Below are 27,606 nucleotides of genomic sequence, written 5' to 3' on the forward strand. Positions count from 1 at the left end.
GGAACCCACAGCTCACTCTGAACACCAGGAACCCACAGTTCACTATGAACACCAGGAACCCACAGTTCACTATGAACACCAGGAACCCACAGCTCACTATGAAGCAGAGCACCAGGAACCCACAGCTCACTCTGAACAACAGGAACCCACAGTTCACTATGAACACCAGGAACCCACAGTTCACTCTGAACACCAGGAACCCACAGCTCATTATGAACACCAGGAACCCACAGCTCATTATGAACACCAGGAACCCACAGCTCATTATGAACACCAGGAACCCACAGTTCACTATGAACACCAGGAACCCACAGTTCATTATGAACACCAGGAACCCACAGTTCACTATGAACACCAGGAACCCACAGCTCATTATGAACACCAGGAACCCACAGCTCATTATGAACACCAGGAACCCACAGTTCACTATGAACACCAGGAACACCAGGAACCCACAGCTCACTATGAACACCAGGAACACCAGGAACCCACAGCTCACTATGAACACCAGGAACACCAGGAACCCACAGCTCACTATGAACACCAGGAACACCAGGAACCCACAGCTCACTATGAACACCAGGAACACCAGGAACCCACAGCTCATTATGAACACCAGGAACCCACAGCTCATTATGAACACCAGGAACCCACAGTTCACTATGAAGCAGAGCACCAGGAACCCACAGCTCACTCTGAACACCAGGAACCCACAGTTCACTATGAACACCAGGAACCCACAGCTCACTCTGAACACCAGGAACCCACAGTTCACTATGAACACCAGGAACCCACAGTTCACTATGAACACCAGGAACCCACAGCTCACTATGAAGCAGAGCACCAGGAACCCACAGCTCACTCTGAACAACAGGAACCCACAGTTCACTATGAACACCAGGAACCCACAGTTCACTATGAACACCAGGAACCCACAGTTCACTATGAACACCAGGAACCCACAGCTCACTATGAACACCAGGAACCCACAGCTCACTCTGAACACCAGGAACCCACAGTTCACTATGAACACCAGGAACCCACAGTTCACTCTGAACACCAGGAACCCACAGCTCACTCTGAACACCAGGAACCCACAGCTCACTCTGAACACCAGGAACCCACAGCTCACTATGAACACCAGGAACCCACAGTTCACTATGAACACCAGGAACCCACAGCTCATTATGAACACCAGGAACCCACAGCTCATTATGAACACCAGGAACCCACAGCTCATTATGAACACCAGGAACCCACAGTTCACTATGAACACCAGGAACCCACAGTTCATTATGAACACCAGGAACCCACAGTTCACTATGAACACCAGGAACCCACAGCTCATTATGAACACCAGGAACCCACAGCTCATTATGAACACCAGGAACACCAGGAACCCACAGCTCACTATGAACACCAGGAACACCAGGAACCCACAGCTCACTATGAACACCAGGAACACCAGGAACCCACAGCTCATTATGAACACCAGGAACCCACAGCTCATTATGAACACCAGGAACCCACAGTTCACTATGAACACCAGGAACCCACAGTTCATTATGAACACCAGGAACCCACAGTTCACTATGAACACCAGGAACCCACAGCTCATTATGAACACCAGGAACCCACAGTTCACTATGAACACCAGGAACCCACAGTTCATTATGAACACCAGGAACCCACAGTTCACTATGAACACCAGGAACCCACAGCTCATTATGAACACCAGGAACCCACAGCTCATTATGAACACCAGGAACCCACAGTTCACTATGAACACCAGGAACACCAGGAACCCACAGCTCATTATGAACACCAGGAACACCAGGAACCCACAGCTCACTATGAACACCAGGAACCCACAGTTCACTATGAACACCAGGAACCCACAGCTCATTATGAACACCAGGAACCCACAGCTCATTATGAACACCAGGAACCCACAGTTCACTATGAACACCAGGAACCCACAGTTCACTATGAACACCAGGAACACCAGGAACCCACAGCTCACTATGAACACCAGGAACACCAGGAACCCACAGTTCACTATGAACACCAGGAACCCACAGTTCACTATGAACACCAGGAACACCAGGAACCCACAGTTCACTATGAACACCAGGAACCCACAGCTCACTATGAACACCAGGAACACCAGGAACCCACAGTTCACTATGAACACCAGGAACACCAGGAACCCACAGTTCACTATGAACACCAGGAACCCACAGCTCACTATGAACACCAGGAACCCACAGTTCACTATGAACACCAGGAACCCACAGCTCACTATGAACACCAGGAACCCACAGTTCACTATGAACACCAGGAACACCAGGAACCCACAGTTCACTATGAACACCAGGAACACCAGGAACCCACAGTTCACTATGAACACCAGGAACACCAGGAACCCACAGTTCACTATGAACACCAGGAACCCACAGTTCACTATGAACACCAGGAACCCACAGCTCATTATGAACACCAGGAACCCACAGTTCACTATGAACACCAGGAACCCACAGCTCATTATGAACACCAGGAACCCACAGCTCATTATGAACACCAGGAACCCACAGCTCATTATGAACACCAGGAACCCACAGCTCATTATGAACTTGTGAAGCAGAAAGAAGACTCAAATAATCGTTGACTTCATAATTACTGACTTCAAAGTAATAAATACTTAAATGTGCATAACTGAATATTAACCTTAAGATGTTAATCAGTCAACCTCTATAATAAATTATACTTATGGATTCACACAAGGGATTTATTTACCAATTTATCTGATGTTATTCTTTTTTCAGTAACTGATTAATAATTACCATTTGGTTAATTAAACTTTTAACATTGCTATAATAATATCAAATTATATCAATAACCTGGATCAATAAACTTACTTCACATTCAATGACATTATAAATGTTTAAACACAGTAACCATGGTGATCACATTGATGAACTTTATTAATGAATATTCTTACTTTAAATATTATTTACATTTGATCCATTGTTAGTTATTTTATCTTTCCTTTATTATAGTATAATACTTTAGATATTTACTTATAATAAACTACATTAAACTTGTTATGACTTTAAACTATATATATATATATATATATATGTATATATATATACACATACATACATACACCTTTAATAAACTGTATTATACCAATAACATATATATATATATATACACCTTTTAATAAACGCATAAGTCATACTCATCTTAGATACTCTGTGTATTTCTACCTTTAATAAACTCTATTGAAGTACTTATACCTTTAATAAACTTTAATAAACTCTATTGAAGTACTTGTACCTTTAATAAACTCTATTGAAGTACTTGTACCTTTAATAAACTTGAATAAACTCTATTGAAGTACTTATACCTTTAATAAACTTTAATAAACTCTATTGAAGTACTTGTACCTTTTAATAAACTCTATTGAAGTACTTGTACCTTTTAATAAACTTGAATAAACTCTATTGAAGTACTTGTACCTTTTAATAAACTCTATTAAAGTACTTGTACCTTTAATAAACTTTAATAAACTCGATTGAAGTACTTGTACCTTTAATAAACTTTAATAAACTCTATTGAAGTACTTGTACCTTTAATAAACTTTAATAAACTCGATTGAAGTACTTGTACCTTTAATAAACTTTAATAAACTCTATTGAAGTACTTGTACCTTTTAATAAACTCTATTAAAGTACTTGTACCTTTAATAAACTTTAATAAACTCGATTGAAGTACTTGTACCTTTAATAAACTTTAATAAACTCTATTGAAGTACTTGTACCTTTAATAAACTTTAATAAACTCGATTGAAGTACTTGTACCTTTAATAAACTTTAATAAACTCTATTGAAGTACTTGTACCTTTTAATAAACTCTATTAAAGTACTTGTACCTTTAATAAACTTTAATAAACTCTATTGAAGTACTTGTACCTTTAATAAACTCTATTGAAGTACTTGTACCTTTAATAAACTCTATTGAAGTACTTATACCTTTAATAAACTTGAATAAACTCTATTGAAGTACTTGTACCTTTTAATAAACTCTATTGAAGTACTTGTACCTTTAATACACTTTAATAAACTCTATTGAAGTACTTGTACCTTTAATAAACTCTATTGAAGTACTTGTACCTTTAATAAACTTTAATAAACTCTATTGAAGTACTTGTACATTTAATAAACTCTATTGAAGTACTTGTACCTTTAATAAACTTTAATAAACTCTATTGAAGTACTTGTACCTTTAATAAACTTTAATAAACTCTATTGAAGTACTTGTACATTTAATAAACTCTATTGAAGTACTTGTACCTTTAATAAACTCTATTGAAGTACTTGTACCTTTAATAAACTCTATTGAAGTACTTGTACCTTTAATAAACTTTAATAAACTCTATTGAAGTACTTGTACCTTTAATAAACTTTAATAAACTCTATTGAAGTACTTGTACCTTTTAATAAACTCGATTGAAGTACTTGTACATTTAATAAACTCTATTGAAGTACTTGTACCTTTAATAAACTTTAATAAACTCGATTGAAGTACCTTTAATAAACTTTAATAAACTCGATTGAAGTACCTTTAATAAACTTTAATAAACTCGATTGAAGTACTTGTACCTTTTAATAAACTCTATTGAAGTACTTGTACCTTTAATAAACTTTAATAAACTCTATTGAAGTACTTGTACCTTTAATAAACTATTGAAGTACTTGTACCTTTAATAAACTTTAATAAACTCGATTGAAGTACCTTTAATAAACTCTATTGAAGTACTTGTACCTTTAATAAACTCTATTGAAGTACTTGTACCTTTAATAAACTTTAATAAACTCTATTGAAGTACTTGTACATTTAATAAACTCTATTGAAGTACTTGTACCTTTAATAAACTCTATTGAAGTACTTGTACCTTTAATAAACTTTAATAAACTCTATTGAAGTACTTGTACCTTTAATAAACTTTATTAAACTCTATTGAAGTACTTGTACATTTAATAAACTCTATTGAAGTACTTGTACCTTTAATAAACTCGATTGAAGTACCTTTAATAAACTTTAATAAACTCGATTGAAGTACCTTTAATAAACTTTAATAAACTCGATTGAAGTACCTTTAATAAACTTTAATAAACTCGATTGAAGTACTTGTACCTTTTAATAAACTCTATTGAAGTACTTGTACCTTTAATAAACTTTAATAAACTCTATTGAAGTACTTGTACCTTTAATAAACTATTGAAGTACTTGTACCTTTAATAAACTTTAATAAACTCGATTGAAGTACTTGTACCTTTAATAAACTCTATTGAAGTACTTGTACCTTTAATAAACTTTAATAAACTCTATTGAAGTACTTGTACATTTAATAAACTCTATTGAAGTACTTGTACCTTTAATAAACTCTATTGAAGTACTTGTACCTTTAATAAACTTTAATAAACTCTATTGAAGTACTTGTACCTTTAATAAACTTTATTAAACTCTATTGAAGTACTTGTACATTTAATAAACTCTATTGAAGTACTTGTACCTTTAATAAACTCGATTGAAGTACCTTTAATAAACTTTAATAAACTCGATTGAAGTACCTTTAATAAACTTTAATAAACTCGATTGAAGTACCTTTAATAAACTTTAATAAACTCGATTGAAGTACCTTTAATAAACTTTAATAAACTCGATTGAAGTACCTTTAATAAACTTTAATAAACTCGATTGAAGTACCTTTAATAAACTTTAATAAACTCGATTGAAGTACCTTTAATAAACGGAGCCCCCCCCGCCTCGGAGTCCTCTGTCATCCCGAACAGGACAGACAGGATCGGGGAGTGTCTCACCCCAGCCACCGTCATGGGTCCGTCTAATTCCTGGCCTGTCTCACCTCAGCCACCGTCATGGGTCCGTCTAATTCCTGGCCTGTCTCACCTCAGCCACCGTCATGGGTCCGTCTAATTCCTGGCCTGTCTCACACCTTCCCCCGCCATGGGTCCGTCTCACACAAACTTTCTAACAGCTAGCAGCTCACTTAGCCGTTAGCCGGCTAGCAGACAGGTGAGACTGCTCACAAGTTTTAATAAACTTTATCCTCAGTTTCCCATCAGCCCCTGCGGCCGGACTCCTTTCTACCGTTTCCGTTGTAAATATCCCCGGGTTAGCAGGTTAGCAGGTTAGCATGTTAGCATGTGTCCTCGCGACGCTCTGAGAGTCTGAACCTGAGATTCACCAAATCCCTCCTCAAGACACGTTCCCATAGCAACGGGGGCCGCGTCCACAGCACCGGGAGCCAATCACCGATCAGAACAGACCGTGCTGCCTTCAGGTCCGCTGGGAGAAGACATGGTAAGGCGTTCAGGGACCGACAGGTTTTATATTCTGATAAGAATCCAGATGATCAATACCCGACCGTAATAATCAGATTATTGTTCTAAAGGGTCTAAAAACACAAATAGCAATTTGTTATCGTCTCTTGTACATCATATATAAGTTATATATTGTAGTATATTGTTGTATTATAGCAATTATATTTGTATTTTTTTGGACAAATGATTTATTAAACCTAATAATAAAGTTCTGTATACTTTGCACTAAAATGTTAAATAAATGAAAATGAGGAGGATATTTATTTATATATTGACGATGGACTATTTTCCAGTTTATGGCTGTTTTATTATAATGATGAGTTTCTTGTGTAATGTGTGTAAAGTGAATCTTGAAGGTAATAACTAATAATACTAATTATGAATTAATGTAATTATTATGAATTAATTAATAATCCATCTGATAGTTATTGGTCCCAGGAATGAAACCTTGTGGACTTTTTATATTTGTATATTTCCTCTTCCTCCTCTCTCCCTCGTCTTCCTCCTCCTCTCTCAGGTGAGGAAGCTGAGTCATGAGATCTGTTCTCAGGTCAGTTTATCTTTAGAGTGACTGAAACAGGAGGAAGATGTTCTTCAGCTCTCTGAGCCGAGCGAGTCACATGACTGTTGACGGGGGATAACCTGCTCTGATTGGCTGGTTTTAAGACTTTAGGCTTAAGAGCTCTGAACTAGTCCTTTACTGGTTATGATGTCACAATCTCACCTGCGATCAGAGAGATCCACACACGGTTTGGTCCTGGTCCTGGTCCTGGTCCTGGTCCTGGTCCTGGTCCTGGTCCTGGTCCTGGTTGGTCCCTCCAGGCCCCGGCATCTGCCATGCTGCAGGGCGGCGAGCAGACTGCGAGGACACGGCAGGGCTGAGCAGAGGGGGTGTCAGGTGACCCGGATCAAGTTGCTCCTGGTTCCAGCAGGGACAGAGGTGTACGTTTACAGCCAGCTCTGGTTTCAGCACACATCCAGGTCTGAGCTAGACTTCCTGCTGTACCCACTGTACATCACTTGCTGCAGGTGAGCTGGAGAGGGAAGAGGGGCGAACACGACACCACAGGGATGACATCATGGAAACAGGAAGTGGACCACAGAAAAACCAGGTCCAGCACGGACCAGAACAGATCACCTGTCTTCATACTGCAGAGCAAGACACCCCTGGACAAATGAAAAATACAAAATCCAGAATGCTGTTGGAGGTATACAAATTAATATACTCAAAATCCTCCTGTTCACCCCTCAGGTTCACCCCTGATGTTTACCTCATGTTCATCTCTAACAAAATAAGTACAGAGAGGAGTCCTTTATCAGCACTAAGGTCTAACAAGACCAGTACAGAGATGAGTCCTTTATCAGCACTAAGGTCTAACAAGACCAGTACAGAGATGAGTCCTTTATCAGCACTAAGGTCTAACAAGACCAGTACAGAGATAAGTCTTTTATCAGCACTAAGGTCTAACAAGACCAGTACGGAGATGAGTCCTTTATCAGCACTAAGGTCTAACAAGACCAGTACAGAGATGAGTCCTTTATCAGCACTAAGGTCTAACAAGACCAGTACAGAGATGAGTCCTTTATCAGCACTAAGGTCTAACAAGACCAGTACAGAGATGAGTCCTTTATCAGCACTAAGGTCTAACAAGACCAGTACAGAGATGAGTCCTTTATCAGCACTAAGGTCTAACAAGACAAGTACAGAGATGAGTCCTTTATCAGCACTAAGGTTTTTTAGATGTCAGATAAACCTCATTCCACTCAGGTGATGCTGATCACCTGAGTCACATGAACGCATTATCTCTCCTTCCGGTAAGCGTATTGCATCACTTCCGGTTGCCAGCTTAGCAGCTCTCGATGTCTTCCTCTCCCCCTCCTTCTCTCTCTTGCTCAGAGTGTCTCATGTAGAGCTATTCCTCTGCCTCCCTTAATGATAACGGTACATCAATAAGTGTAGTTCATTTGCTGGTTGGAGGCAGTTCTAAGTGGGTTAGATGCACGGCTCCGCACCATCGAAGCTGGCTAAAGATGAGCGTAGTTACAGTAAGATTATTATACACGCCTTAACCTTAACTCTATAGAGACTGTGTCTGTCCCACGGACACTTAAATTAATTAAATCAAAAGTAACCAGAAGAGGAGTCATACAAAATAACCTCATACAGGTTAACATCACTACTGCCACAGTGCAACAAAAGAAGAGAATTAAATGTGGACTCCTAAATATTAGATCTCTGTCATCTAAAGCTGTATTAGTAAATGATTTAATATCAGACAATCACATTGATTTATTGTGTCTTACTGAAACCTGGCTGAGCCATGAAGAATATGTCAGCCTAAATGAATCAACTCCTCCAAGTCATATTAATACTCACATTCCTCGAGGCACCGGCCGAGGAGGTGGAGTAGCAGCCATCTTTGACTCAAGCCTATTAATGAATCCTAAACCTAAACTAAACTACAACTCATTTGAAAGCCTTGTTCTTAGTCTTTCACATCCAACCTGGAAAACATTACAGCCAATTCTATTTGTTATACTGTACCGGCCACCAGGTCCATATTCAGAATTTATATCTGAATTTTCAGAGTGTTTATCAAGTTTAGTCCTTAAAACTGATATGGTTATTATTGTAGGTGATTTTAATATTCATGTGGATATTGATAATGATTGCCTTAGTGCTGCATTTATCTCATTGTTGGACTCGATTGACTTCTGTCAGAGAGTACAGAAACCCACTCACTGCTTTGGCCACACCCTCCACCTTGTTCTTACATATGGCATTGACATTGAGCATTTGGAGGTCTTCCCACAGAACCCTCTTCTGTCAGACCATTACCTCATAACTTTTGAGTTTATACTCCCGGAGTGTACACCGTTAGTCAAAAGTTTCTACACCAGATGTCTAACTGACATTGCTGTAGCTACATTTAAAGAAGTGATTCCTTCTGCATTTGATTCAATACCACGTCTCAATGTGACGGAGGACTCCTGTGATAACTTTAGTCCGTCCCAGATCGATCATCTTGTCGATAGTGCTACAGGCTCACTGAGAATGACACTAGACTCGATCGCCCCACTGAAGAAAAAGACAGTGAGGTAAAGGAGGTTTGCTCCCTGGTAGAACCCTCAGACCCGCGTCCTAAAGCAAACTTCACCAAAGCTTTAAAGTATATGGCGTTCCACCAATCTGGAAGAATCACGCTTAGTTTGGAGAGATAGTCGTAAAACATATAAAAAGGCTCTCCGTAATGCCAGAGCAGCCTATTACTCATCAGTAATAGAGAAAAATAAGAACAACCCCAGGGTTCTCTTTAGCACTGTAGCCAGGCTGACAGAGAGTCACAGCTCTGTGGAGCCGTGTATTCCTATAGACCTCAGTAGTAATGACTTCATGAACTTCTTCAATGAAAAGATTTGAACTATTAGATGCAAGATTGATGATCTCTTGACCTCAACCTAGACCAATTGTCTTCAACGGTTTCATGATCAATGCGTTCGACACCATTGATCATGACATCCTATTACAGAGACTGGATCAGTCGATTGGCATTTCAGGTACCGCACTAAGTTGGTTTAAATCCTATTTATCAGATCGATCTCAGTTTGTATTTGTAAACGATGAAGCCTCAATGACCACCAACGTTAATCACGGAGTTCCACAAGGTTCTGTGCTTGGACCAATTTTATTTACCTTATATATGCTTCTTTTGGGCAACATTATCAGGAAACACTGCATAAACTTTCATTGCTATGCAGATGATACTCAATTATATCTATCGATCAAACCAGAGGAGACCAACCAGCTCGCTAAAATTCAAGAATGTCTTAAAGACATAAAAACATGGATGACCTGCAACTTCCTGATGTTAAACTCAGACAAAACTGAAGTTATTTTACTGGCCCTGAACACCTCAGAGATCAATTATCTGGTGATGTGGTTTCTGTAGATGGCATTGCCCTGGCATCCAACACCACTGTAAAGAATCTCTAGTTATCTTTGACCCAGACTTGTCCTTTAACTCCACGTTAAGCAAATCTCAAGGATTGCATTTTATCATCTACGTAACATTTACAAAATCAGACACATCTTGTCTCAAAAAGATGCAGAAAAGCTGGTTCACACGTTTGTTACTTCCAGACTAGATTACTGCAACTCCTTATTATCAGGCTGCTCTAATAAGTCTCTTAAGTCCCTCCAGTTGATCCAGAATGCTGCAGCTCGTGTACTCACAAAAACTAAGAAAAGAGATCACATGACTCCTGTTTTAGCTGCTCTGCACTGGCTCCCTGTAAAATCAAGAATCACATTTAAAATTCTTCTCCTCACCTACAAAGCCTTGATTGGTGATGCACCATCATATCTTAAGGAGCTTGTAGTACCATATTGCCCCACTAGAGAGCTGCTCACTAAATGCGGGGCTACTTGTGGTTCCTAGAGTCCTAAAAAGTAGGATGGGAGCCAGAGCCTTCAGTTATCAAGCTCCTCTTTTATGGAACCAGCTTCCACTTTCAGTCCGGGAGGCAGACACAGTCACCTCATTCAAGAATAGACTTAAGACTTTCCTCTTTAATAGTGCTTATAGTTAGGGCTGAATCAGGTTTGCCCTGGTCCAGCCCCTTGATATGCTGCTATAGGCTTATAGGCTGCTGGGGGATGTTTTAGGATACACTGAGCACCTCTCTCCTCTTCGCTCTCTCCTTATGGATGAATTTACATCTCTCCATTGCACCTTATTAACTCTGCTTCCTCCCCGGAGTCGTTGTGACTTCACGTCTCATAGGGTCCATTGGACCTGGAGGTGTCTGATGCTGGTGAGCCGGCCTCCCATTGGCCCTGCTGATGCCCCGCCCCCTCCTCTCTACCTCCTTCTGTTTCATGGATTGGAGTTCCATTCATACATTGTCATATTCATGTAATGTGTTTATGTAACTCTGTAACTCTGTTCATCTGGTCACATGACATCTATTCATCTGTCCATCCGGGGAGAGGGATCCTCCTCTGTTGCTCTCCTGAAGGTTTCTTCCCTTTTTTCCCTGTCAAAGGTTATTTTTGGGGAGTTTTTCCTGATCCGATGTGAGGTCAAAGGTCAGGGATGTCGTATGTGTACAGATTGTAAAGCCCTCTGAGGGGAGGTTGTGATATTTGGCTGTACAAAATAAACTGAATTGAATTGAATTAAGATCTAACAAGACCAGTACAGAGATGAGTCCTTTATCAGCACTAAGGTCTAACAAGACCAGGACAGAGATGAGTCCTTTATCAACACTAAGGTCTAACAAGACCAGTACAGAGATGAGTCCTTTATCAGCACTAAGGTCTAACAAGACCAGTACAGAGATGAGTCCTTTATCAGCACTAAGGTCTAATAATACCAGTACAGAGATGAGTCCTTTATCAGTGTCTCAAGGATCTTAGAGAGGAAGGGAAGGTTAGAGATCGGTCTGTAGTTAGCCAACACCTCTGGATTAAGAGTGGTCTTCTTCAGGAGAGGTTTAATTACAGCTACTTTGAAGGAATGTGGTACATGGCCTGTTAGCAAAGACACATTAACAATATCCAACAGAGAGGTGCCAATTAAAGGCAACACGTCTTTAAGCAGCCTTGTTGGGATGGGGTCTAAGAGACAGGTAGACGGTTTAGAAGTAGAAACCGTTGAGGACAATTGGTCTAGGTTAATGGGAGAAAAGCTATCCAAATATACACCAGGGCATACAGCCGTTTCCAAGGCCACTCCTCTTGATGACAGATCGGCAGTAGTTGAGGGCAAGAGATCATCAATCTTGCCTCTAATAGTTCAAATCTTTTCACCGTTCACCCCTCATGTTCCTTTGCTGGTAACTTCTCCGCGTAGGTCTCGTCATTTACATCTTTCATGAAACTCTTGTATTCTTCTGAATAAACAGCATCTTTATTAAACTTCCTAGCAGGTAGTCCGCTCGCTCTGCAGTATGGTGATTGTTGGGCATGATGACGTGATGAAGATCATGATGAAGATCACTATTACAAAGTGGCAAAGGAAAATAATCTCTTAATGAAGTGGCACTTGATACCCGATTCATGAAAACGCGGTCTTCAACTGACATTTGAGGTTACCCCACATATCTCTCTGGGAAATTGTGGTGGTACTGGTTTACTAGAAGGGTTTCCAGTTCAATTGAAATGTGGTTTACTGATGCCATTGGCCTTCCAAACTTATCCACAGCTGAAGATCAGTTGAGTGGTCCATTTACCACCCATCCTAAGAGGGTTCTTAGTGTAGGGACTGTTGCTATTCATGATTTACCATCTAATCCAATTAGAGTTCCACTTGTGCAAGAAGTTACCCAATAAAGGGATCAATAACGGATACATCATTATTCTAAAGTTCCAGACAGCTTTGATAGAATGAGCTTTAAAGTATCCTTTTCTTTCACAGCAACATCCTCAAAGGTAAAGGGCATTAGATCTTCATCAGTCTCCGAGGTTTCATGTGAGAAGCTTCTCACATCTTCATCATTACTCGTCTTACTTTCAATACCGTGCTTAAATGTTTGAACACGTAAGGGTCACCATCAAATATGGGATGTCTGGAGGGACGTGAGGACCGTTTAAAACATCTGGTTAGCAGAAGCTTATTGTGACGACTCGTCCGTTTCCTGTGATCCTGGAGCTCTTCTGCATTATGACTCAAGACTCTGAATTCATCCAGTCATAAACATGCCTGTGATTCTGCATTATGACTCAAGACTGAATTCATCCAGTCATAAACATGTCTGTGATTCTGCATTATGACTCAAGACTCTGAATTCATCCAGTCATAAACATGTCTGTGATTCTGCATTATGACTCAAGACTCTGAATTCATCCAGTCATAAACATGTCTGTGATTCTGCATTATGACTCAATACTGAATTCATCCAGTCATAAACATGTCTGTGATTCTGCATTATGACTTAATACTGAATTCATCCAGTCATAAACATGTCTGTGATTCTGCATTATGACTTAATACTGAATTCATCCAGTCATAAACATGTCTGTGATTCTGCATTATGACTCAATACTGAATTCATCCAGTCATAAACATGTCTGTGATTCTGCATTATGACTCAATACTGAATTCATCCAGTCATAAACATGTCTGTGATTCTGCATTATGACTTAATACTGAATTCATCCAGTCATAAACATGTCTGTGATTCTGCATTATGACTCAATACTGAAATGATCCAGTCATAAACATGTCTGTGATTCTGCATTATGACTTAATACTGAATTCATCCAGTCAACACACCTGTCCAGGTTTTCACACACAAACACCAGCGAGCCGTAAAAACAGAAACAGTTGTTTATTTATTACAGTTTTAAGGAAACACCCTGAGACAGAAGCTGAAGGTCATGGGGCCGAGCAGCTGGAGAGTGTGTGACTACAGGTGTGCGTGTTCAGTGTGCGTCTACAGGTGTGTGTCTACAGGTGTTTGTTAACGGCTCCTGATCCTTCACACTCGATGATGAAGGTGTCGTCGCTGCTCAGTTCGTCCTCAGACTTTGTTATTGTGAACTTTGCCTTCAAACACAAAAGTAAACATTAATAGCTCTGTATTAAACACACACACAGGCAGTGTCAGACACACACACACACACAGGCAGTGTCAGACACACACACACACACACAGGCAGTGTCAGACACACACACACACACAGGCAGTGTCAGACACACACAGGCAGTGTCAGACACACACACACAGGCAGTGTCAGACACACACAGGCAGTGTCAGACACACACACACAGGCAGTGTCAGACACACACACACACACACACACACACACACACACACACCTGAGTCAGCTGCTCTGCGATGTGAATGGCCGTCTGCGTGTGCAGCGTCACAGCGCCGGTTCGAATCCGAGACGTTCCCTTCGCCAACGCCATGAAGATGATGAGCTGAGGAGGAAGAGGACACAGGTCAGAGGTCAGAGCACTGTGCATGAGGCTGGACATCCAGGGTCAGGTCAGCAGGTGTCTCACCTGGTCCTGCAGGAACTCGTCCACACAGCCGTTGTGTCGGATGTTCCTCAGCAACATCTCGGCAGCTTCAATACCAATTTTATCTACATACACACCTGAAAAAAGAACATAGTTCTGATTGGCTGACAGGCAGGCGTCTACGTGGCAGCCGAGCTCTGTGATTGGTCAGACATTAAAGAGGGGACCTCACCTTTCTTCCCCAGAGCCGAACCTGCAAACACACAACCTGTCGACGACTCGGCAATTATTCTGAAACAAAGGAGAGAACCAATCAGAGAGCTGCCCGCATGAGGATGCGTTCAGGACCCGTGGGAAGAACTAGTTTAAAGAGAAAGGAGCATGAACATGCAGTTCTAACTTCAGCAAGCTCGGCCTTCTTTGGGCAAAACTCTCCTCCAATCACGAGCACACACAACATCAACGTCAGCGCAAACGGCAAATCAGAACGAAGCGAGTCGCCGTGGGAAACGGTTTCTGTCCTCCGTGAAGTTTGACCCCTGACCCCGCAAGAAGGTTACGGTCTCATCACTCGCGCTCGTTCATTCTGGATTCAGTGATGTGTACACGGACCTCGTCACCGGCAAGGTGTCGACCCGTCAATCACCCTGTAGCCCCGCCCTAAAGCATCCCCTGCTTTATGGTCCGTTTGACTCTAAATGACCATCATTTACTAAATGAACATTTTAACACGTGCCATGGTCTCTCCAGGTCTGGATCCTGAGGGGGACCAGCTGAGCCTGTGTGGAACATCACCGTTGACTGGGCAGAGTGGTCAGGAGGAGAAGGAGCTGATGAAGCTTTGGAGACCCGCCTCCAACCCATGTGTTCGGGTACGCACGCCCCGATTGGCTGACTATGCTCTTGCTAAATCTCAGATGACGAATGCTCGCTTGTGATTGGAGAAGATTACCCATCGAGTCCAGCAGAGCTCCACCTGAACTAGGGTTACAATATCGTAACCTCGGTTACCCGTTTATTGTGTTCACGTCTAAATCAGTAGTGATGTCAGCAGGTGGGCGGGGCTTACATGATGCCGTTGCCGTTGCCGCAGGCCTTCTCCTTCTCCTGCAGCGCCGGGATGTTGATGTACAGCTCTTTGATTTCCTTTCTGATGGTTCGAACCGCAGCAGCAGACATGTCTTTAGCCAGCTGAAAGGTTAGCATCTTATTAGGGTTCTCATCAGACTTAAGGGGACGAATAGAATAAAGCTGCTTGTTTGTAAACCCCCGTTATGATATATCACTTCCAGCAGTAACTTTATTTTGAAGGGCAGGACTTTACTTTGTAGGGCAGGACTCCAGCAACAAAGGCCCGGCCGTAGATCTTGGTGATGTTTCCTCTCTCCGTCATGACGACGGGCTGTAGCTCTTTGACGGGGTTCACCGTCACCATCACCTCCCCTCCACCTTTAGGGTAGTACCCCCTGAGACCACAGGCAGTGTCAGACAGACACACACACAGACACACACACACACACACACAGACAGACAGACAGACACAAACAGTGTCAGACAGACACACACACACACACACACACACAGACAGACAGACAGACACACACAGGCAGTGTCAGACACACACACACACAGACAGACAGACAGACAGACAGAGGCAGTGTCAGACACACACACACACACACACACACACACACACACACAGACAGACACACACAGGCAGTGTCAGACACACACACACACACACACACAGACAGACAGACAGACAGACACAAACAGTGTCAGACACACACACACACACACACACACACACACACACACACAGTAGCGATGCCACAGGGAACTGACCTCATTCTGATGTCACAGTCAAAATGGACTCCAAACCTCTCCACCATCGGTTTAAACACCTGAAGAAGACAACAAAGGGTTAAACATACAGTCCACAGTACAGAGTATAGTACACAGTACAGAGTATAGTACAGAGTATAGTACACAGTATAGAGTATAGTACACAGTACAGAGTATAGTACACAGTACAGAGTATAGTACAGAGTATAGTACACAGTATAGAGTATAGTACACAGTACAGAGTATAGTACACAGTATAGAGTATAGTACAGAGTATAGTACACAGTATAGAGTATAGTACACAGTATAGAGTATAGTACACAGTACAGAGTATAGTACACAGTATAGAGTATAGTACAGAGTATAGTACACAGTACAGAGTATAGTACACAGTACAGAGTATAGTACACAGTATAGTACACAGTATAGAGTATAGTACACAGTATAGTACAGTCCACAGTACAGAGTATAGTCCACAGTACAGAGTATAGTACAGAGTATAGTACACAGTACAGTACAGTACAGAGTACAGTACAGAGTATAGTACACAGTACAGAGTATAGTACACAGTACAGTACAGAGTACAGTACACAGTACAGTACACAGTACAGAGTATAGTACACAGAGTACAGTACAGAGTACTGTACAGAGTACAGTACAGAGTACAGTACAGTACACAGTACAGTACAGAGTACAGTACACAGTAGGGCTGCTCGATAATGGCCAAAATCATAATCACGATTATTTTGATCAATATCACGATTATTCATTAATTTTAGGAAAAACATCTTTTTATTGCGCTTTAACGTTTAAATGAACAAGAACATTGTTTCCATTCCATTGTTGTTACATTCTGGCAAATATACAAATGTACACGTCTTCACACCAAAATATGAATACAATGTTTACCCAACATGCACCACTCCATTGTTCTGCTCGACCAAAGGTCGTCAAACACTCGACTCCGTTGTAGTTCACAGTGGAGGAGACGCCATGGAGCGCATCTCTGAAGCCTTCATTGATCTCTGAAGCCTTCATTGATCTCTGAAGCCTTCATTGATCACAGCCTTCATTGATCTCTGAAGCCTTCATTGATCTCTGAAGCCTTCATTGATCTCTGAAGCCTTCATTGATCTCTGAAGCCTTCATTGATCTCTGAAGCCTTCATTGATCTCTGAAGCCTTCATTGATCTCAGCCTTCATTGATCTCAGCCTTCATTGATCACAGCCTTCATTGATCACAGCCTTCATTGATCTCAGCCTTCATTGATCACAGCCTTCATTGATCACAGCCTTCATTGCTCGCCTGTCTTTGGCCAAATGAAATGTGACTGTCTTTGGGAGGTGGGTGATACGCGGTTGAGTTATGCTTTTCTGGGTTGACGGCGGTGCACATTGACAGAGAGTCAGCATTTTAAACGCTGACAATCATGCTCATTTAATCGAGGCAGATAAAGATGTGATCGCGATTAAAATTCGATCAATTGCGCAGCGCTAGTACACAGTACGGAGTAAAGGACTCATCTCTGTACTGGTCTTGTTAGACCTTAGTGCTGATCTTTATTGACCTTATATATGCTTCCTTTGGGCAATATTATCAGGAAACACTCCATAAACTTTCATTGCTATGCAGACGATACTCAATTATATCTATCGATCAAACCAGAGGAGACCAACCAGCTCGCTAAAGTTCAAGAATGTCTTAAAGACATAAAAACATGGATGACCTCCAACTTCCTGATGTTAAACTCAGACAAAACTGAAGTTATTTTACTGGCCCTGAACACCTCAGAGATCAATGATCTGGTGATGTGGTTTCTGTAGATGGCATTGCCCTGGCATCCAACACCACTGTAAAGAATCTCTAGTTATCTTTGACCCAGACTTGTCCTTTAACTCCACGTTAAGCAAATCTCAAGGATTGCATTTTTTCATCTACGTAACATTTACAAAATCAGACACATCTTGTCTCAAAAAGATGCAGAAAAGCTGGTTCACGCGTTTGTTACTTCCAGACTAGATTACTGCAACTCCTTATTATCAGGCTGCTCTAATAAGTCTCTTAAGTCCCTCCAGTTGATCCAGAATGCTGCAGCTCGTGTACTCACAAAAACTAAGAAAAGAGATCACATGACTCCTGTATTAGCTGCTCTGCACTGGCTCCCTGTAAAATCAAGAATCACATTTAAAATTCTTCTCCTCACCTACAAAGCCTTGATTGGTGATGCACCATCATATCTTAAGGAGCTTGTAGTACCATATTGCCCCACTAGAGAGGTTATAGTACCATATTATTTCATGGATATCTGGTCCTGCCTAACACCTCCAGCTATTATGATTAGTTGCATTGCCAATACCATTACTGCTTCTATCATTATAATACGGTTGCTGCTATTTTTGGTGGTTGTAACTTTTTTAACCTGCCGACTACTCATCATATTAATAATGTGTTATGTTCATTGAATGTGTTGTAATTTTGTGCTATACAAAATAAACTGAATTGAAGTACAGTACATGTGCAGAGTATAGTACATGTGTACAGTATGTTTGTAGAGTACAGTATGTGTGGTACGTATACAGAGTATAATACATGTGTACAGAGTATAGTACATGTGTACAGTATGTTTGTAGAGTACAGTATGTGTGGTACGTATACAGAGTATAATACAGGTGTACAGTATGTTTGTAGAGTACAGTATGTGTGGTACGTATACAGAGTATAGTACATGTGTACAGTATGTTTGTAGAGTACAGTATGTGTGGTACGTATACAGAGTATAATACAGGTGTACAGTATGTTTGTAGAGTACAGTATGTGTGGTACGTATACAGAGTATAATACAGGTGTACAGTATGTTTGTAGAGTACAGTATGTGTGGTACGTATACAGAGTATAATACAGGTGTACAGTATGTTTGTAGAGTACAGTATGTGTGGTACGTATACAGAGTATAATACAGGTGTACAGTATGTTTGTAGAGTACAGTATGTGTGGTACGTATACAGAGTATAATACAGGTGTACAGTATGTTTGTAGAGTACAGTATGTGTGGTACGTATACAGAGTATAATACAGGTGTACAGTATGTTTGTAGAGTACAGTATGTGTGGTACGTATACAGAGTATAATACAGGTGTACAGAGTCACAGACCTTGACGGTGTAGTCGATCTGAGGAGCCATCTCTGCGTTCGTTCCTCCCTTCAGAATGAGCTGTGAGGAGGCGTCAGAGTACAGAGCACATGGCAGAGCGACCTGCAGCAGCAGACACACACTCCTGACACACACACACACACACACACACACAGTTAAAACAGGAACTACATGTTGTGATCTGGACAGGCAGACGGACACACTCACCCAGCGGTCTCTGTGTCGGCCGTGTGGTTTCCAGACTGGATCTTTCCTGGAGTCAGACTGATGTCGGTGGAACCGATGGCGGCTCCCTGCAGACTGCCAGAACACAGATCTGAGACCAGCTGCAGGCCGCTCAGGTGCTGTGGTCTACACACACACACACACACACACACACACACACACTTTTTTCACAGGTCGGCCTTAAAAAGAAAACTACGGAACTCACAAATATGACCCTTTTTTAACTTTGTGGGACATGAAGATAAACAAAGACTGGTCCTCCTTCCAGCTCACTAACCGACATGAATGACTGGTTCACAGCAGACCTCCATGGGACAGAGACGCTGTGGGTCTCGGGTTCCACTAAACATTGAATGGAGTCTGGTGAACAGCAAACGTATTGAGCTCAAGCTTAAAAAAGCAGCATCCTAAGAGCCCAGAACCGGAAATGAAACCAGAACAATGAGCTTTTATGAACGCGGGCCTTTGTTTGAATGCTAGACGGCTAACTCGGTTAGCCGCCGCCTCGGCGCCAATGAATAGGCTAACGTTAGCCTGCTAGCCGCTAGCTGCCACTCACCTGAGCCCCGGTGTGCTCCTGCCGGCTCGGACTTTGCTGATGTTGATGGAGGACCCGGTGATGCAGCTGAGCGCCGCGGAAACCCGCAGGATCTGTCCTCCCTGCAGAGAGGCGACACCGGGGAGCAGGTGAGCCACCGACCGCTAGCATGTTAGCATGCTAGCATGTTACATGTTATACTCACTCCCTCCATCACGCTGCCGTCGATCTCCACCGCGGAGGACTCCATCTCCATCTCCATCTCCATCTTCTTCTTCTTCTTCTTCTTCTTCTGCTGCTGCTGCTGCTTCAGCTCCTTCTGTTTCAGATTATTCGGGTTCTTGTTCTTCTTCTGTTTGAGGTTATTCTGCTGCTGCTGCTGCTTCTTCTTCTTCTGTTTGAGATTCTTCTTCTTCGAGAACTTCTCTCTGTCAAGTTAGACCAAACACTTAAACGGAACCACTATAGTCACTTCCGGTTGCTTTCATAATAATATACCTGATCGATAGAGTGATATATATATATATATATATATATATATATATATATATATATATATATATCTATATATATGTAGATAGATAGATAGATTCAATTAAGTTTATTTTATATAGCCCAATATCACAAATCACAAACTCCCCTCAGAGGGCTTTACAATCTGTACACATACGACATCCCTGACCTTTGACCTCACATCAGAACAGGAAATACTCTCAAATAATAGAAAAAACACTTTCAGGGTAAAAAAGAGAAGAAACCTTCGGTAGAGCAACAGAGGAGGATCCCTCTCCCCGGATGGACAGAAGAATAGATGTCATGTGACCAGATGAACAGAGTTACATAAACATTCAATGAATATGACAGGAATTATGAATAATGAGTAGTAGGCATGGACCACGATCCAGACCTCAACAATCCATGAAACAGAAGGAGGTAGAGAGGAGGGGGGGCGGGGCATCAGCAGGGCCAATGGGAGGCCGGTTCACCAGGCATCAGACACCTCCAGGTCCAATGGACCCTCTGAGACGTGAAGTCACAACGACTCCGGGGAGGAAGCAGAGTTAATAAGGTGCAATGGAGAGATGTCAATTCATCTATAAGGAGAGAGAGAAGAGGAGATAGGTGCTCAGTGTATCCTAAAACATCCCCCAGCAGCCTATTGGGGGACCTAAAATTAATGTGGAATCGGTACTTATGCCAAGATAATGTCGGACACCGTAGTTTTCTCTGGCCCTCTCCCCAATCTGATCAATGATGACATGTATAGCCGCATGTCGTCATTCAACCGCTGGTTGTCCAGGTGGTGCCCAGCAAACAATGTGGGCTACATAGATAACTGGAAGACTTTCTGGGGAAAGCCTGATCTGATGAGTCCAGACGGCATTCATCCCACTTGGGATGGAGCGCGTCTCATTTCTGTAAACATGGCCAAGTTGATTAGCGGACTTAATCCATGACCCAGAGTTCAGATCAGGAAGCAGAAGCAGAGTTGTAGTCTTCCACCCTTCTCTGCACTTCCATCCGAGCAGTTACCCACCCTTAACTCTATAGAGACTGTGTCTGTCCCACGGCCACTTAAATTAATTAAATCAAAAGTAACCAGAAGAGGAGTCATACAAAATAACCTCATACAGGTTAACATCACTACTGCCACAGTGCAACAAAACAGGATAATTAAATGTGGACTCCTAAATATTAGATCTCTGTCATCTAAAGCTGTATTAGTAAATGATTTAATATCAGACAATCACATTGATTTATTGTGTCTTACTGAAACCTGGCTGAGCCATGAAGAATATGTCAACCTAAATGAATCAACTCCTCCAAATCATATTAATACTCACATTCCTCGAGGCACCGGCCGAGGAGGTGGAGTAGCAGCCATCTTTGACTCAAGCCTATTAATGAATCCTAAACCTAAACTAAACTACAACTCATTTGAAAGCCTTGTTCTTAGTCTTTCACATCCAACCTGGAAAACATTACAGCCAATTATATTTGTTATACTGTACCGGCCACCAGGTCCATATTCAGAATTTATATCTGAATTTTCAGAGTGTTTATCAAGTTTAGTCCTTAAAACTGATAAGGTTATTATTGTAGGAGATTTTAATATTCATGTGGATATTGATAATGATTGCCTTAATGCTGCATTTATCTCATTGTTGGACTCGATTGGCTTCTGTCAGAGAGTACAGAAACCCACTCAATAATTGTACTTTTAGAAGTGCATGTAGTTCCGCAGCTGGCCGCTGGGTGGCGGCGTGAGGTCGCTGCTGCCTTCGGTCTCCCACAGCGCCGAACAAGACGCTGGGCGGTGATTGGCTGCTAAGTGGGGCGTCCAGCTGTGACGTAAGTCGCTAGAGTAAAGATGGCGGCGGTGACCAGAGGCTCCTTTACTGTGTTCAGACAGCTGGTGAGGAAGAGGGTGAAGTCCGTCAATGTTTTCTGTTTGTTGGTTTTCGCCTCTGTTTGTTTGCTTCCGCTGCTCACGCGGACGGAATGACGTCATCACCCTGGCGCCCTGTTGGCCCGCTAGCTTAGCCTGTTAGCTGCAGTAACGTCTGTTGTCACGCTGATGCTAATAATGCTACAAATGTGACGTAAAACCGCTTTCTGGTGTGTGTGTGTGCGTGTGCGTGCGCGTGCGGTAAGGGTTACCATAGGGGGTAACTAACATGCTACCTTTGTGTTAGCAGCTTCAGTTAGCTTCCTGCTAATACACACTGTGACCTACCTGTAGTAAAAGTACTAATACACACAGTGACCTACCTGTAGTAAAAGTATTAATACACACTGTGACCTACCTGTAGTAAAAGTATTAATACACACTGTGACCTACCTGTAGTAAAAGTATTAATGCACACAGTGACCTACCTGTAGTAAAAGTATTAATGCACACAGTGACCTACCTGTAGTAAAAGTATTAATGCACACAGTGACCTACCTGTAGTAAAAGTACTAATACACACAGTGACCTACCTGTAGTAACAATACTAATACACACAGTGACCTACCTGTAGTAAAAATACTAATACACACAGTGACCTACCTGTAGTAAAAATACTAATACACACTGTGACCTACCTGTAGTAAAAGTATTAATGCACACACTGACCTACCTGTAGTAAAAATACTAATACACACTGTGACCTACCTGTAGTAAAAGTATTAATACACACTGTGACCTACCTGTAGTAAAAGTATTAATACACACTGTGACCTACCTGTAGTAAAAGTATTAATGCACACAGTGACCTACCTGTAGTAAAAATACTAATACACACTGTGACCTACCTGTAGTAAAAGTATTAATGCACACAGTGACCTACCTGTAGTAAAAGTATTAATGCACACAGTGACCTTTGTTACCCGTCTGTCTCTCTGAGGACTCTACCTGTCTGGTGACCTTTGTACCCGTCTGTCTCTCTGAGGACTCTACCTGTCTGGTGACCGTTGTACCCGTCTGTCTCTCTGAGGACTCTACCTGCCTGGTGACCTTTGTGCCTGTCTGTTTCTTCCTGTTAGCTGACTCATCAGTACCGGTGTCGATGTTTCCGGCTGCAGAGCTTCAGGTCCGACCGAACCATTCGGCCTCTGAGCTTCAGATGGGAGCCAAGCCTCCAGGTGTTGAGCAGCAGGACCCTGCACTCCTCCGCCGGTAGGTCGAGACCAGCAGAATACAAAGTCCAGACCTGCAGGACTCTGTGTGTCGATGAGTCAGCAGTGAGGTCACACCTGTAGAAACTTAAGGTGGACTGACCTTTTAAGGTGGATCAGCTGTTCTTCTGGTGACGAGACGCTCCTCAGCTTTTTTCTGTTTCACTGATATTTGGTTCAGATTCTTATTGTTCATTAATAAGAACCCTGAGCTGGACCCAAAGTCCTGAGACCAGCAGGGACCAAAGTCCTGAAACGCATCCTCGGTCTAGTTTCAGTAATTGAGGAAGTCGCTGGGTGTTTGCTCCGCCTCATAGAAGTTAGGAGTTCTTCCTGGTTCAGAGAATCCAGATCAACAGGTTTCATTCCATATGATGATGAAGACTTGATGTCGTTGATGAAGAAGACGTTGATGAAGACTTGATGATGTCGTTGATAAAGTCGTTGATGAAGACTTGATGTCGTTGATGAAGACCTTGATAAAGTCGTTGATGAAGACTTGATGTCGTTGATGATGATGTCGTTGATGAAGACCTTGATGATGTCGTTGAAAACGTTGATGAAGACTTGATGTCGTTGATGATGAAGTCGTTGATGAAGACTTGATGTCGTTGATGATGATGTCGTTGATGAAGACCTTGATAAAGTCGTTGATGAAGACTTGATGTCGTTGATGATGAAGTCGTTGATGATGTCGTTGATAAAGTCGTTGATGAAGACTTGATGTCGTTGATGAAGACCTTGATAAAGTCGTTGATGAAGACTTGATGTCGTTGATGATGAAGTCGTTGATGATGTCGTTGATAAAGTCGTTGATGAAGACTTGATGTCGTTGATGAAGACCTTGATAAAGTCGTTGATGAAGACTTGATGTCGTTGATGATGATGTCGTTGATGAAGACCTTGATGATGTCGTTGAAAACGTTGATGAAGACTTGATGTCGTTGATGATGATGTCGTTGATGAAGACCTTGATAAAGTCGTTGATGAAGACTTGATGTTGTTGATGATGAAGTCGTTGATGATGTCGTTGAAAACGTTGATGAAGACTTGATGTCGTTGATGATGAAGTCGTTGATGATGTCGTTGAAAACGTTGATGAAGACTTGATGTCGTTGATGATGAAGTCGTTGATGATGTCGTTGAAAACGTTGATGAAGACTTGATGTCGTTGATGATGAAGTCGTTGATGATGTCGTTGAAAACCTTGATGAAGACTTGATGTCGTTGATAATGAAGTCGTTGATGATGTCGTTGAAAACCTTGATGAAGACTTGATGTCGTTGATAATGAAGTCGTTGATGATGTCGTTGAAAACGTTGATGAAGACTTGATGTCGTTGATGATGAAGTCGTTGATGATGTCACTGTGTTTTCCCCTGTAGTGAATCGAGGACCAATCGTGTCGTTCAAACTGTCCGACATCGGAGAGGGAATCATGGAGGTGACGGTGAAGGAGTGGTGAGTCCTGAGACCATGAGACCACGATAATACTGAGACAACATGAGACTACTGAGAACATGTGATTACTGAGACCACGAGATTAGTGGGACCCTGACACCACAAGACTACTTACCCAAGACTGCATAAACTGACCAGAGACCCATTTGTCCCTGAATGTCCCTCAGGTACGTGAAGGAGGGGGACAAGGTGTCCCAGTTTGACAGTATCTGTGAGGTCCAGAGCGACAAGGCCTCCGTCACCATCACCAGCCGTTACGACGGAGTCATCAAGAAGCTCTACTACGACGTGGACGCAACCGCATTGGTGGGGAAGCCGCTGGTGGACATCGAGACAGAGTCCAGTTCAGGTGAGACAGGACGCCTGATGTTAGTTTGGAACCAGGTCTTCAGTGTCTCCTGGTGTTCTGGTTTCACACTAAAACCTTGTTGTTGATCAGAGGTGATCCAGGAGGAGGACGTGGTGGAGACGCCCGCCATGGCTCGAGAAGAACACACCCACCAGGAGATCAAAGGGCACAAGACTCAGGCCACGCCCGCCGTTAGGCGCCTCGCCATGGAGAACAACGTGTGTCCCGAGTCAATGTTCATTCTGTCCCCAGTCTGGCTCTAGTCTCTTTCTAGTGTCCCCAGTCCGTCTCTAGTCTCATCCTAGTGTCTCCAGTCTGTCTCTAGTCTCTTCCTAGTGTTCCCAGTCCGTCTCTAGTCTCTTCCTCGTGTCTCCAGTCCGTCTCTAGTCTCTTCCTAGTGTTCCCAGTCCGTCTCTAGTCTCTTCCTAGTGTCCCACAGTCCGTCTCTTCCTAGTGTCTCCAGTCTGTCTCTAGTCTCTTCCTAGTGTCCCCAGTTCGTCTCTTCCTAGTGTCTCCAGTCCGTCTCTAGTCTCATCCTAGTGTCTCCAGTCCGTCTCTAGTCTCATCCTAGTGTCTCCAGTCCGTCTCTAGTCTCTTCCTAGTGTTCCCAGTCCGTCTCTTCCTAGTGTTCCCAGTCCGTCTCTAGTCTCTTCCTAGTGTCTCCAGTCCGTCTCTAGTCTCATCCTAGTGTCTCCAGTCCGTCTCTAGTCTCTTCCTAGTGTCTCCAGTCCGTCTCTAGTCTTTTCCTAGTGTCTCCAGTCCGTCTCTAGTCTCATCCTAGTGTTCCCAGTCCGTCTCTAGTCTTTTCCTAGTGTCTCCAGTCCGTCTCTTCCTAGTGTTCCCAGTCCGTCTCTAGTCTCTTCCTAGTGTCTCCAGTCCGTCTCTAGTCTTTTCCTAGTGTCTCCAGTCCGTCTAGTCTCTTCCTAGTGTCTCCAGTCCGTCTCTAGTCTTTTCCTAGTGTCTCCAGTCCGTCTCTAGTCTCATCCTAGTGTCTCCAGTCCGTCTCTAGTCTCATCCTAGTGTCTCCAGTCCGTCTCTAGTCTCTTCCTAGTGTTCCCAGTCCGTCTCTAGTCTCTTCCTAGTGTCCCCAGTCCGTCTCTTCCTAGTGTTCCCAGTCCGTCTCTAGTCTCATCCTAGTGTCTCCAGTCCGTCTCTTCGTAGTGTTCCCAGTCCGTCTCTAGTCTCTTCCTAGTGTCCCCAGTCCGTCTCTTCCTAGTGTTCCCAGTCCGTCTCTAGTCTCATCCTAGTGTCTCCAGTCCGTCTCTTCGTAGTGTTCCCAGTCCGTCTCTAGTCTCTTCCTAGTGTCTCCAGTCCGTCTCTTCGTAGTGTTCCCAGTCCGTCTCTAGTCTCTTCCTAGTGTCCCCAGTCCGTCTCTTCCTAGTGTTCCCAGTCCGTCTCTAGTCTCATCCTAGTGTCTCCAGTCTGTCTCTAGTCTCTTCCTAGTGTCTCCAGTCCGTCTCTAGTCTCTTCCTAGTGTCTCCAGTCCGTCTCTAGTCTCTTCCTAGTGTCTCCAGTCCGTCTCTTCGTAGTGTTCCCAGTCCGTCTCATCCTAGTGTCTCCAGTCCGTCTCTAGTCTCTTCTTAGTGTCTCCAGTCTGTCTCTAGTCTCTTCCTAGTGTCTCCAGTCCGTCTCTAGTCTCTTTCTAGTGTCTCCAGTCCGTCTCCAGTCTCATCCTAGTGTCCCCAGTCCGTCTCATCCTAGTGTCTCCAGTCCGTCTCTAGTCTCATCCTAGTGTCTCCAGTCCGTCTCTAGTCTCATCCTAGTGTCTCCAGTCCGTCTCTAGTCTTTTCCTAGTGTCTCCGGTCCGTCTCTTCCTAGTGTTCCCAGTCCGTCTCTAGTCTCTTCCTAGTGTCTCCAGTCCGTCTCTAGTCTCATCCTAGTGTCTCCAGTCCGTCTCTAGTCTCATCCTAGTGTCTCCAGTCGGTCTCTAGTCTCTTCCTAGTGTCTCCAGTCTGTCTCTAGTCTCATCCTAGTGTCTCCAGTCCGTCTCTAGTCTC

General features: G+C 42.7%; 3 protein-coding genes across 6 annotated transcripts in view; 1 reads left to right on the forward strand and 2 right to left on the reverse strand.

Annotated features, from left to right (window-relative positions):
* Nucleotides 1-6,292, reverse strand: part of cdc14ab (cell division cycle 14Ab) — a 36,060-nt gene extending 29,768 nt beyond the window's left edge. For 2 of the 4 annotated variants that reach the window (XM_034530880.1, XM_034530878.1), the window contains exon 1: nucleotides 5,810-6,292. In XM_034530880.1, the coding sequence (XP_034386771.1) occupies nucleotides 5,810-5,903 (94 nt within the window). In that variant the 5' untranslated portion in view covers nucleotides 5,904-6,292. Of the gene's footprint in view, nucleotides 1-4,698; nucleotides 4,704-5,809 lie in introns of those variants that run through there. The other 2 variants (XM_034530879.1, XM_034530881.1) reach the window with 2 other exon arrangements.
* A 7,434-nt stretch (nucleotides 6,293-13,726) lies between these two features.
* rtca (RNA 3'-terminal phosphate cyclase) lies at nucleotides 13,727-20,604 on the reverse strand. The gene is made up of 11 exons (XM_034531533.1): nucleotides 20,346-20,604; nucleotides 20,162-20,262; nucleotides 19,585-19,728; nucleotides 19,378-19,501; nucleotides 16,226-16,284; nucleotides 15,705-15,846; nucleotides 15,450-15,571; nucleotides 14,613-14,671; nucleotides 14,423-14,517; nucleotides 14,234-14,338; nucleotides 13,727-13,960 (listed from the first exon to the last, which is right to left on the reverse strand). The coding sequence occupies exons 1-11, from the start codon at nucleotides 20,406-20,408 to the stop codon at nucleotides 13,862-13,864; spliced, it is 1,113 nt and encodes a 370-aa protein (XP_034387424.1). The 5' UTR covers nucleotides 20,409-20,604; the 3' UTR covers nucleotides 13,727-13,861.
* A 1,822-nt stretch (nucleotides 20,605-22,426) lies between these two features.
* Nucleotides 22,427-27,606, forward strand: part of dbt (dihydrolipoamide branched chain transacylase E2) — a 33,939-nt gene continuing 28,759 nt past the window's right edge. Inside the window, exons 1-5 of the mRNA XM_034531201.1 lie at nucleotides 22,427-22,556; nucleotides 23,669-23,801; nucleotides 25,185-25,260; nucleotides 25,428-25,609; nucleotides 25,700-25,827. Of these exons, the coding sequence (XP_034387092.1) occupies nucleotides 22,512-22,556; nucleotides 23,669-23,801; nucleotides 25,185-25,260; nucleotides 25,428-25,609; nucleotides 25,700-25,827 (564 nt within the window). The 5' untranslated portion in view covers nucleotides 22,427-22,511. The remainder of the gene's footprint in view (nucleotides 22,557-23,668; nucleotides 23,802-25,184; nucleotides 25,261-25,427; nucleotides 25,610-25,699; nucleotides 25,828-27,606) is intronic.

The sequence above is a fragment of the Cyclopterus lumpus genome, chromosome 4 (genome assembly GCF_009769545.1).
Source record: "Cyclopterus lumpus isolate fCycLum1 chromosome 4, fCycLum1.pri, whole genome shotgun sequence".
Taxonomy (NCBI): domain Eukaryota; kingdom Metazoa; phylum Chordata; class Actinopteri; order Perciformes; family Cyclopteridae; genus Cyclopterus; species Cyclopterus lumpus.